Source organism: Lissotriton helveticus, chromosome 4_1, assembly GCF_964261635.1.
Source record: "Lissotriton helveticus chromosome 4_1, aLisHel1.1, whole genome shotgun sequence".
In the NCBI taxonomy this organism is placed as follows: domain Eukaryota; kingdom Metazoa; phylum Chordata; class Amphibia; order Caudata; family Salamandridae; genus Lissotriton; species Lissotriton helveticus.
In genome coordinates, this window is record NC_136063.1 from 1,563,276,894 (window position 1) to 1,563,289,774 (window position 12,881).

The 12,881-nt window shown below is 40.7% G+C and overlaps 1 protein-coding gene across 6 annotated transcripts in view; it reads right to left on the reverse strand.

Annotated features, from left to right (window-relative positions):
• TNS3 (tensin 3) overlaps nucleotides 1-12,881 on the reverse strand; it is an 851,445-nt gene that overhangs the window by 303,306 nt on the left and 535,258 nt on the right. For all 6 annotated transcript variants that reach the window (XM_078688177.1, XM_078688176.1, XM_078688179.1 and 3 more), the window contains 4 exons: nucleotides 10,996-11,046; nucleotides 7,515-7,637; nucleotides 4,365-4,429; nucleotides 2,883-2,966 (listed from right to left, as the gene is read on the reverse strand). In XM_078688177.1, the coding sequence (XP_078544303.1) occupies nucleotides 2,883-2,966; nucleotides 4,365-4,429; nucleotides 7,515-7,637; nucleotides 10,996-11,046 (323 nt within the window). The remainder of the gene's footprint in view (nucleotides 1-2,882; nucleotides 2,967-4,364; nucleotides 4,430-7,514; nucleotides 7,638-10,995; nucleotides 11,047-12,881) is intronic.

Genomic DNA, 12,881 nt, shown 5'->3' on the forward strand with positions numbered 1-12,881 from the left:
TCAGATATTTCACAAATTGCCTTCAAAATTCCGAAGCATTGCAGTAAGAGGTTGTAAGCCCGGTGAATGGTGTGGACAGCTGTGTATTCTTCTGTTCGAGGGTACTTTGGGCCAGAATGCAGGACTTCCTCATTATCAGACACATTATCTTAGAGTAGAGTTTGACATTCCCCTCAAGGCTTAGTACAGTCCCAAGAGAGGTGGTCAGCAGAAAGTCTCATGCACTGCAATGGCTAATCATGGGACAGTCTGTCTGACCAAATGCCTGTAGTCTATTTGTTACCTGCAAAAGGGGGGCTATGCCTCTCAATTCGATCTGATATTCATTTTTAATGAGCTGGTAGGACTGCAGGTTTTGAAAAACCCTTGAATAATGTGCCAAGAACCCAGGAAAGGCGCACTATTAAGCGTCCACTATTGAAAGCATCACTCATTCGACATCATAGGCTGTCAGTGGCTAGTAGAGCCAGATCCTCAGAATACAGGGAGGTACCTTGGCAAGATACAGGTGAAGCTACATTAACAGAGAGCGCAGATGCGAAGCCACGATTTAACCGATTGCTTCGGGACTTGTTTGCATGCTAATAAACCTCATCTGGTCCATGTGCTAGTGATGCATGCTTGGGCAAACCCCAGAACAGAAGTCCTGCTGAATCAATGCACCCGTCTGTACCAAATATACACCTCCAAAATGCACAGATAATGGGAGTGCTGCTGCAGGTCAAAGATGTAGGTTTCTGTGGTGCCATACTACCTTTTTGTTATGGTCTAGTAGTACTTCTGCACTACGGACGTGCTTTACGGTGGACGCCATATTAATCACACATTACTTCTTTACTTGCCGCTCTCGTCTTTCTCGCTCCAGTCCTTCGGCTTTAACCCCTCTTCTCGCCCCTCCCCCTTCCATGGCCAGTTCTGGGAAGCACACATTGTGTACAATGGTGCTTCTGTTGACTGAGCCGACTTTCTGCTAAAGACCTTTACTTTAAGAAGACTCTTTGTTCCTCCCTTGATGAATTCTTAAACAGTCCTGCATCATAATGAAAGCACTCTGCTGCTGCCTGGACCTTGGTCGGCACTACGTTCAATATGCACAATTAAATATAATAAATAATAACATCTCCAACACAGCTAAAATAAACCAAGATATACGTTTTTGAACATAATCCTTTCTTCATAGCAAGGATTTTGCGATGGAAGGCAAGGACCCTCTAATGAGCAGTTCATTGATGTGTTTAGGTAATGAAAGGGCTGGTAAATTAATGCATTAGATTTCCAACAAAACGATTTTCAGCCCCCTGTGTCATTTCCAAACTCCTCTACGTCTACACCAATAAGGCTCCACAGTCCTCCTAATTAGGAGACATAAAGCCTCATGATATAATAGGACCTCCTGAAGCCTGCCATATAGCTCAGTCGCATGAAGATATACCGCAAAGACTTTCAGGTCACAGATTCAATAACCACCAGTCTTCTGGGGTCAGCTGCTCAACCTTAACAGAATAGTAAAGCCAGCTAATTAAACAACAGACAATTCAGTAGTGGAATGTACTGTATAAACCCTCCATAAAAAATGTGGCTTTAGCAATTGGGAAAGCTCAGATGCAAAGACCAGGAACCTGCACGAATTCATATTTCTGGGACCCTTTATTTGGCTCTTGGGTCACAGATGTAGTAACATATGCAAAACAGTAGTCTGGTTAATCATGCAATGTTCTCACTTCCCCCTCACATTTTGGTAAAACTACAACAGCACTTTAATTTACGTGTGCTGAAATATATTATTCCTTACGTGCATCCCCCTAAACTATCTTGTTGCTGAGTTGGGACATCACCGCAAAGCCACAAAGGTGGTCTTCGGGCTGTTTCTGTTCCTAGCTTTCCCTGCCACAGCCACTAGCAGGACCAGACCAGGTATAGAATTATTTAGGAGAAAGCGGGGGACTATTTTCTATGCAATTTTAGCAAAGCAGATGAAGGCCATCATAGGTTGTTGAGCATGTTTCAAGTAAATAACGGATGCCAACATATAACTATGTCTACGGATCCACAAATAGCTACCAGCCATGGTCAGCTTCTGAAGCCAATAATTTCGTCCAAACAGCATGGCTGTTCAATAGCATTATTTAATTTAGACTGTAGATGAGAAATAAAGACACTCATATGCCCCAAAACCAGACAGTCCTTAGAACCAATAGGCCATTAAGATACTGCTTATCACCAATGTAACCTGCCATTTTCCTTTCTCGGTAGTGCTCCAACATGGATGCCAGCTGTGCCATGTGTAGCATTAAGACTTGGTGTTCATCAACAAGCAATTACCCTTGGCTCAATGGAGTAGGACAAGGTAGCCCCAATGAATAGGAGGGGTAATATTTATTTTTAAACTGGCTTCCCTCAAGTCCAGGTTTGCGTGAGCTGCCCAAAACGAGGTATTCTTTTCATTTCCCCATAGGTGGTTCCATACAAAAACAGATAACTTCCACAGACAAATTTATGTAGATTAGTCGCCATTTCAGAGACGTTTGCATTGATGATGTGGGAGCCTTATTTTCTTTTGCCCTCTATCAGTTATATTTTAAGAATGTTAAAATTCACATATCAAATTCACAGACATTCAGAGTAGTGCTGAAATGTGCAAAACATGCCAAAATAAGATTCCCTAATCAAATCTTACTCAGAATATATCTTCTAAGAACATGATGACTAATTTGGTTTCTAAGCACTGACAGGGTGTGGCATAATAGGGAGGATTTTTGGGAATGTATATATCAAATAGGAATGCGGCCTAGGGAGGGGTGATATAAGTATTGCTAACTAACAGTTAAGGCGACGGTGTTCTGGCGATTGCCCAAAAAAATACGTAGGAAAATGTGAGGTACCTCTTTTGTGATGGCTGCATTAAAGCTGAAACTTTGTCATCAAAGAACTTCTTCATTGCAAATCGGTCCAAGGCTTGGTCGGCACTGTAAAAACAGAACGAGGCAAGTCGTGAAACAACAGCTTACCATGTTTCTCCTAATTTACATAAATGAGCCCTAAAGGTCAGTTCATGTGGTTCCCAACAAACGCAGCCTAACACTTGGACTGAGCTGCTTCTCCGCCATTAACGCCTTGACAACTGTTGGCCTGCCATCGGAATGTCAGCCCCATCAAAACTGCTTTTATTCCTTAACCCTATTGCTGCTGCCGTCGGCTGTTGGACGTCACGCGAGCTACCTCCCTGGTGCTGCGCACGTCCAACGGCCGACGCGGCCGCATCAGTTTCTTCGAACGTTCGGCACTGGCGCTGAACGTTTGAAGCAGTAAACGGGTTAATGGTCATTCTCTCATTGCCATGCTCAAATAAATGCTGCCTCACGACAGTCACTCAGGACGGTTTTGATACTCGTCTCACAGACTGCAACACATCTCTGGCTTTCGCAAGCATTGTGTTATCAAGGAGTTCCAAACTGCCTGGTGCCAAGTTAGAGCCCTACAGAGTGTTAACATATTACCACATTTCAGGCACTCGTTCTTTTCCACTGGCAGTGGAGAAAAGGCCTGCACATAGGACCCTGATGTTGCCACATTACTAACCTTCCACCCACCACAGAGGTGCATTTTTTTCTTGCAGGAGCCTGTCTGAACAAACAACTAAAGAAATGTAACCACATTGTCTGGATAGACCTGTTCTTGCTCTCCCTTCAAGAACTCATCCAGTTAAAGGCCCACAATACCTCCTACAATGTAACTGGCATACAAACTGTTCATCTTTAGCCATGTCGGCACAGGACTCGAAACCCATCAACTGTACAAAGGAAGGATGCATGAACAAGCCTTCTCAAACTAGAACCCCCACATGCTGGAAAGAGCCGTCTTCGATATTCAGATTCTTCATGTCGCTCCAACAGGTCAACAAACACCGCTTTACTGAACTCCTGTACGAAAATAGGTGAATTCTTTAGCCCCTTTCAACCCATCCAAAAATAACTAAACTTCTTGTAACCAGCTGCAGCTAAACCACTGGACGCTCTACGTTGAATGTTTGCCACAATAGTGCTGTGCATATTGCATAACATTACCAATATTACACTTGCGGTGTACAGTACACTGCTGCTCCTCAATCATAGCTCACCACAATAAAAACACCATTATTAAAATAAATAAAACAATCCCACGTGATACGGACTGCCAGCCACATCTACCCTATTTGGCTCACCAGCTGTAAAACTGAGGACTATGTAAAATCTCATTCTATGTCTTTGCTCGTACAATTTAATGTCTGTCCCAAGCCTTCGTAAATTCTTTTACAAGAGAGTTAAATGTGGACTGGTGCAGTGAGGCCATTATTGAAAGCAACAAGGGGAGTTCCACCCTCTTACCTCGCAGACACATTGGTGAAGTGCATGTACGATGAGATCACGACACCTACTCTTCCCTTTCCACCCTGTGGAGAGAGAGCGAGAGAGCCTTGGTAATACACACTTCAAAAGAATGCAATTATCAGGACATCTGTATTTCTGTATTTGCTTCCTTACCTGTTTTCCTGTCAGGTTCAAGTCTATTTGTCATTGGTATCATTTTTGTTTTTGGTAGATGAGAAAAAAGAAAAGCACAGATGATGCACAACCTTGAGGAGCTGGGATACTGTTTAGCAGCTAGTCAGAGAGGAGACTGAATGGGTTAGAATTTAACCCACCAGCTGGTTTGGCTGACCGCGCATTCAAAATGGCGATCAATGCCATTGAACTGGTGAGAGAAAGAGCGGGAAATTATGCAACATAGCAATTAGAGAGGTGCATTAGCTATTTGGGTGCCAAACGACTCCGTGTCAGCAGATTGAAGGGCGTTGAGGTGTTTAATAAACAAATAAAAAAAAGTGCCCTACAAATAAATAAAGCAAAGTCACAAGTTAACTTCACCTGGATCCATATAAAGATTTGGAACCAAGATTTCCATAAGAATTAGAAAATGACCACAAAAAGTGCAAGTAACCCCATAAGACATGAGTTTAAAAACATGTAATTCGCTACTCTACAGGAAATATAATTCTTTTCATACGCCCAATACAAATTCTAGTGATGCAATAACAGAACCCAGGGAATCAAGTGCTCTTTTTTAGGCTTGTGGGAATCGACTCTACGTGGCAGTATGTTCATGCATCACACGGTCTAAACAAGTGGACGTTGATTAATAATTGACGAAAAACTGGATGCTCAAGTTCTCGTCAGTATCTGGCAGAACTTGTGTTTCCAGGATCTATAATGGAAGTCGGGTACATTTTATGCACATTCCATGCAGACTTTGTATAAACGTATTCTTGGCATAATGATAAGAATACGTGTACTTCGAAAGTTCTAGAGTTCTGTGCTTCACAGTGAGAGAGGAGAATACTTTGTAAACTAAAACATGGACACTGATGCTACATTTTATAATTCAAATCTTTGAGAAAGCTGTTGCATTAAACGACGCAAATGACGACTCAAACGCACTTCTGCCTGTCTAGTAAAGTCAATATTGTTATAAAATAATTCTATCTGTCTTGGAGGTCCACAGCATAGACAAGGGGGTTGGGCAAATAGTAAGAACTGCCAGGACGACACAGGAACAATGTTTTCCTGTCTAGTGTAGACAAGACAAAAAAACACACGGTCTCCAGTTGTTCCCCTGCTCCAACCACTTAAAAAACACAAGGCAATGTATTCAGGGCATATGATGATGTTAATGGAAAGAGTCTTGGAGCCATGATAATGATGCTAATTCAGTTTTGCTATTTCAATGCCTTTCTGAACGAACAGCTGTTGAAAACAGGGCCTCAACCCTTCATTCCTAAAACATACCTTTGTGAGTGTGCAACAAATCAAGTAATCATGTCTTAAAATAATACCTTCTGCTCGCTCACTAACCGTAAGAAACTATGTCTCCTCACAGTAGCAATATGCGGCTCAGTCAAGACAAGCCCGAGCATCTTCACTATTTCTGGTATGGAGTGACAAAAAGGAAGAACCCTTCAGAGAACAGACACTCTGACAGCTTAGAGATATTTCTCTTAACTTTGGAAATCTGTCACATTTCCAAATTGTGACTAACAGTTCTATCTTGAAGTTAATGTTAATTTTGCGGTATTTTTCAAACATTCTCACAGTTTAACAAAAAAAATTGTACAAATTGTAAGTTTTTAACTTAGGCATGTGACAGGATATTCAATAACGGCAGCTACTGTAATGATTTCGTTGGCAGGGGTAAACGGTAGGGAAAAGAGAAGAAAGCAAACTGTTAGAGACTACAGAAAGATGAAAAATAAAACACATTACACAAAAAAGAAGAAAGCAAAAAAACGAAAAAAATGTATTGATGAGAAACAAACCGCAGAAAGCAAAATAAAAAAACTGCAGAACAGGGATATGGGGGGGGGGGGGGGGACTGTATATATGTGGTTAGCCTGAACTTAAGTCAGGCATAAACTGCTTCACACACTTTATGAATTCTCCTACCCAATAGAGTGTGTGTTTTGGGATCTATAACATAAAATGTTAAGTTTAGTCAAAATGAAATCAAGCAATGGTTTCGCAAAGAGTAATGGAAATGAAAGGCAACCCAGTAACTACAGATAGTCATACATTTAGGGGGAAAAAAGAGGGTGTGGGGAAAATGCAAAGAAAGGAAGAACATAAAGGACACAGAACTAAAAACAAAGAAGGAAAATTAACAGGAAATGAAGTATGGAAGTGTACGGGAAGAAAGAAACTAAGGTGGTAGGGATGGAATGGAACAGATAGAGGGAATGCAGTAAATGCAGATCTAAGAGGCAGCTAAAAAAGGAGAGACATGAAGAAATATGTGATGAAGAAAAAGGAAAAATGAAAACAAAGTGGGAAGGAAGTTAAGAAGAGTATCAATGAAAAGTGATCAGAAGAAATAGAAAGGAGAAACGAGAACAGACAGAAAAAAATAAAATATATGGGAGAATGAAACAAAATGGAAATAAAAGACAGTTGAACTCTAAAGGTCACCACAAATAATAACTAGGAAACACATTTGTGCTCTCAACAGTGTTCTCTCCACTTCATTCGATCCTCCGATGAACCCAAGGCATAGAAGGGAGCCATAAGAGATTACTTCTCAAAAACAGACACCTTGTAACGTCATACAAGACACTTCACACCTTCCATCCCTTAAGTCTTCAATCTACAGCCCATCGTCTTGCAAATCTGAACACACTCTACAAGTTACATAATGTCCCCAACCACTTCTCACACCTGTGCAACTTGTAGCTCTCTTACACACTTTACCTTCACTCCATGTGTAAGTGCAGCTCAAAGTTTACCAAGACACGTTGGCTGCGCCCCTCCAAATCTCCCACTTGTCACAAAATCTCTTTCTGCATAGCTAGCACTATAAACGAGGGATTTCAAAAGTGGCATATGGGACGGCAAGCCCAAAAGATAGGAAAAGGAAAGACTTCAAGTGTAACCACGCACATGAGAGGAAGGTGATGACAAGGAGCTGTGTCCCTGAAAAGCATGACTTACCCTGCAGTGAATGACCACCACATGCAGTGGGTCGCTGTTCAGCCAAGACTCCATGGCCTTGCAGATGGTGCACATCTTGTCGAGTGGAGGGGCGTGGAGGTCCGGCCAGCCCACATCCATGACCTACAACAGAGCAAATCCTCAGAATTCATTAATACTCATAAGTGATCCTAATAATCCTACTGGCACTATTTTGACAATTTTATTAGGGGCCTTTAATTCCAAGCATTCGCAAAATACCCAACAGGATGAGTAAAAAAAGAAAATAATCGCTTTAAAAATCAAAAGCAGTGATTTGATTTATGTCCTATTTGTAACTATCTTGGCCATCTCTTATGGCATGTACGTGCCGAGTAAAGTATGCACACAGCATCCCCTGGGGCTGTTCTAATTAGCAGTCACAGACAGACAGGCGCACTCGCCGAGTATAGATGAATTATTATCGAGGAACGTGGAGCCTGTTTGTTGGCAAATGTGTCCCTTCCTTGAAACTCATATCTTAGATAAAGTTCGTTGCTTAAAAGAATATTTTTATACGTCTCCATTTATCAGCCCACATAAGATCATGGGCAAAGAAGGACAAGAAAGGCACATGCTCCACAACCTACTGCTGATCTTCTGCCAGGAGGCAGCTAGCCACACAACTCAGTTTTTTGGGGGGTTCTTTATTTAGGTGTTGCAGATCGTGCTAACAACTGCCTTAAAGTTTCTCCAGAGAGCTCAGGGACTGTAAACAGAAATGCAAAATGATAGGGCTATGAAGACTGTCACAGTCAGCTGTTACGGCTATGCATGGATGGGTATTCACTAGGAAGCAAATGTGACCACCTAAAATATCCTCAATGATCACAAAAGGCCAGGTTCTGCACGTGTGTAGGCTGCAAGGACTTGGGTCACATTCAAAAGAGAGTAAACGTCTGTCTGGTGGTCTTCTGAGTGCAAATGTGCTGACTTGATGTCTGGTCAGTGTACAAGTGCCGCTAGTATTTGTGGCTGTGGCTAATTGTGGACAGTTGGCTCGTATGTTTAGCTCTTTTATGGTAATTATTTCATTGGTATGTCCAACCTCTCTTTCTTCCTGTGCTGCAGTTGCCACCCCCTCCATTGAAAGAGGGACTCAGCATGACCCCAAAACTATGCAGGCAATACATAACCTTACTGAGCCCTGAAAAGGCTTGTGTTTTTGAAATCTCACAACCTAAACATTGCCGGGGAACTCTAATTGCATTTTTGATTTTCTGCCTTTTACCTTAATTACCCATGCTTAGTGTTAGACAGTGATAACTAGAGGAGGTGGGCGGCAACATTCTTTCAATGCCTTTTAAAAATGCAATAGAGCTCAGAAAGTGCTCAGGTACACAGAAGCCCTTTTAACTGTGACATTCTCTATGACGCCTTGGATCGTATGTGCTCTTACATACATGCAGCAGGCATTTAGACTCCAAATTACATGGGGGTGGTGTTGGCCAGAGATGATGAAAAATAAGGGACATTTAAAATATTTTGAAGTTCATTTATTATCTCCTGGGGCTTTGAAATACTTGACAAGGGGGTTTTCACACTAAAGCACAGATTTCTTATTGTGGGGCTCTGTGGTTTCCAAAGGTTCAGTACCTGATGAGACTCTTTGGTATTTGGTCTCATACAATATACACCAGAAAAATACATTGGCCCAAAAAAAGTATGTAGGAGTATAAACTGTAAATTAAATTGACTCTTTATGAAAGTGGTTGTCTACTCTCCAGATTAATTTCGTGTTTTAAAAATGACAAGGGACAATGGCTGCTTAAGAAAGTCCCAAAAAATAAAAATAAACTTAACATGAAAACCTAATGAATATTTAAAGCGACACAATATTCCACAGTTTTTCACTACTTTGGCGCAGTATTGTGTAATTGGGTTTGCCTGTGGAAGTGGGCTGGGAAAGGACATCCAAGTGGAGCGCTTCTCCATCGGCAGAAAGGGTTTGTGTGTGCTGGTCAACAAGTCCGTGTCCCAGAAGCACACAGTGCCAAGGAACTGTATTCGCCATTAGACACCCCTCTTCCATTGCATCTCCATTAGAGATGAATGTTTCGTAGTGCAGGCCCGCTAAATGTGAAGATGGGAGCTGGTTGACAACTTGTACTGCAGCAACTTCTCTTCTATCCTCTCTCTGTGTGATAATCAAGTTTGCAGTCCTGCAGACCATGTCCGTCTGTTTGTAAGCTAGTGTGCACTGTTTCTGACTGATAAAGCTTTTCACAAGAAGAAGTGAGCTGCCATTGTCTATGCTCTGCCTATTCTGTATGCAAGAGCCATGTGGTACCTGCTTTGTGTAGTATATTGAAGTGTATGAAACCCTTGTCATCTATACAAAAAATATAAAAAGGTAAATTTCTCAATGCTTCCGTGGCCTGAAATTATATTTCAAATTATGAAAATGTATCGCTTTTGTCTTAGAGAATTCTACTAACACTATAAAAACACATTAGGTATTAAAAACCTTTTATGATTAAAAATCAAGAAAGAGATGATACACAGATCACCAAAAGGAATTGTGTAAAATCTATTTGTGTTCTTGGACATTTATCCTGCAACATCCAATTAAGATATAGACAGCTGAGCAAACCTGCTAGTCTTGCATGGTACTTGAATCTTCGTTATCATTATTGTAAAAAAATAATAATAAAGGAAACTAATATGTTGTTCAGTGCTACCGTACAGAAACAAAAAGCAAACCACAGCAACTCTGGCATTTCAAACTTGAAACTGGGGAGCTCCAACGCTGTGCTTTGTGATGGCCTCTGAAACTTTGGGTTGTACTTCAAGTACTACTACTGACCAACACACACCGTCGCATTGTTAAATTATTTACAACAGATTCTAAATGCGAAAGACACGATTTGGCAGTACTGCATAGGGTGTTAAATACGTTCCCTTCATTCATTTTTGTAACTTTGTGTTTATTGTGGAATGCGATGTATACGTTTAATGTCACACATTGCAGTGAGTAATCAGCCTTACAAAGAGTCTAATATCAAGTATAGCAGATTTTTACCTGTAAGTACATTAGCATAACTGATATGTATATTTAATTGTAAAGATTATCCCCATTTTAAACACATCTAAAACTTGAGGAAAACTTGTGAAATGTATATTTTGAGAACTCTTTAAGAGCTATCAAGAATATAGGGCACTTCTAAGGTAACATGTCTCATTTTGGGGGTTTATTACAAAGTTTTTGTCACTCAATACATTCGTTCAAATTGTGTGTGTGGTGCATGCTGCTCAATAAAGTTTAGGAGGCCAGAGCCACCAAGCATCATTTTCACATAAACTGACTGAGAGCTTCACTGGGTACACACATTACAAACAATGTTTTCATATTTAGTAGCCAGACGTCTGGCATGTGAAATAAAATATGCAGACTGGGATTTGAAGAAAGCCACTGTTGGGGAAATACATTTCAGCAAATGTGGAAGATAAACAAATCCAGTACCTTTGAGTTAAGTTTGGCAAGCTCATATCTCTTTTCAGAAAGGTTTAACACCTGTTAAAAAAAAAGAATAATGAAACATTCCAAATCCACAATATTTTATTTTTAACAAGCAGATATCTTGTGGCTACTGATCAAAAATACAACCTAACTTTTGAACATTGCATTATAGACAACTAGAAAAGCACCCAGTGCTTTTTGCCATGAAAGGAGAAAAGTACATTGATGTCAGTCAATGCAAAAGTACCTAAACAAAACAGTTTGCACAGCCTGTACGTGCTGTACTTTTAAGCTTTGGAGAGAGACTGCAGCACTCAGTCTGCCATGGTGCTCCATAGTGTGAATTTTCGCTCACTCACATACTCATCAACAAGCAATATGCACCGTGTACTACCAGAATAGATGACAAAGACTTATTATGAACATAACTCGATCCACGGGAGAACAAGCTGCCAAGGACCATTCACACAGTTGAACCTTTCATTTTCAGAGACCGAGCACTAAAAAGGCAAGTTACTCAATTCATTACTGACTACACGTTACCTATATCAAGAAATAGTATATTAAAAAATATTAACCTGGTAACCAAATATAACTCCTTCTCGTGATGTCTATTCTTTACCAATATAAATAACCTAAAACAACTAACTATCCCTATAGTGTATTTTACCTACATTTTGTACAGTTTAGAAAGTCCTTCATCTGTCATGCCACAGTGGCTATTAATTGCAACCCTTTAAACTCCAGCTGTTGTGTCAAAGGCGCACACTGGCGATTATTTAAGTTGTATAGGTGTAAATACAGATATAACTCTGCCTTCCATTCTCCATAATTTCAGACAAATGGACACCTGGTTAGAATTTCGAAAGAGATTAAAACCTGGCTCTTTCCGAGAGTTTAATTTTTCCTTTCCTACCTACCCCGGCCTGACCTTTTGTTCCACTCTGGTCACCCATTTCAGTCGTAAGCGCCAAGATACCCGTAGGGTGACAGTACGCGCTATATAAGTGTCAAACCAAATCAAATCATCAAATCAGATGAGAGAGGAAGCAGGGTGATAGCCTAGTGCTCTCCAAGGACAGTCATCTGTAGGAATGAGGATGGGCTGCAGTCATTCACGGCCCATGTATGATGCTGAGAAGCCTACTTACAGATGCCTGCCTGTCAAAGGCAGCAGGGCGGAGAACTGGTAACGGTAATACCACTACCTTTGGTATAACTACTAGCTATACTAGAACTAATATCAATTATTTATGTTATTACTGGTACCATGCCTACTGCCAGAACAATTATACTACTACTTATACTAAAATTAGTAGGTCTAATACTAACAGAAGTCCTTCTACTAGTGTGACTAGTACTAACTAGTTCCAGCTCTTTCACACGTTTTACTTTTGGTAGCAGTACAAGGCTTCACGAGTGGTATTTAAAGTACTTTATGAATACCAACACATAACACTACCATACTTCTCTAAGTGGAAGTAACAATATTCCTACTTATACTTAAATCAATTGGAAGACAATACTGATGCTCACAGTCGATGTCCTATGGGAGTCTCACTAAAGACACATCCTTGGATGACGTGCACTATGGTAAACTTTTAAGAAAAACAAGTTAACGTTTGAATCTGAAGCCTGGACAGAAAAATGATGCACAAAAGGGTGACTTTATGACATTCACAATGCAATAGATATTACAAGAAACACTTATTGCAGGTGGTAGCTCTACTTGTGGCATTCTCTTGTACCTACACACCCACCACTTCACCCACGTTTGCTGGCAGTGGCTGCCAAGAAACTATTGAACTTGATTACACAGCAAGAGGCCATCTGCAGTTCGAGCACTCAGCGAAGGTTAATAATGAAGAATTGGAAAACGATGTATATGT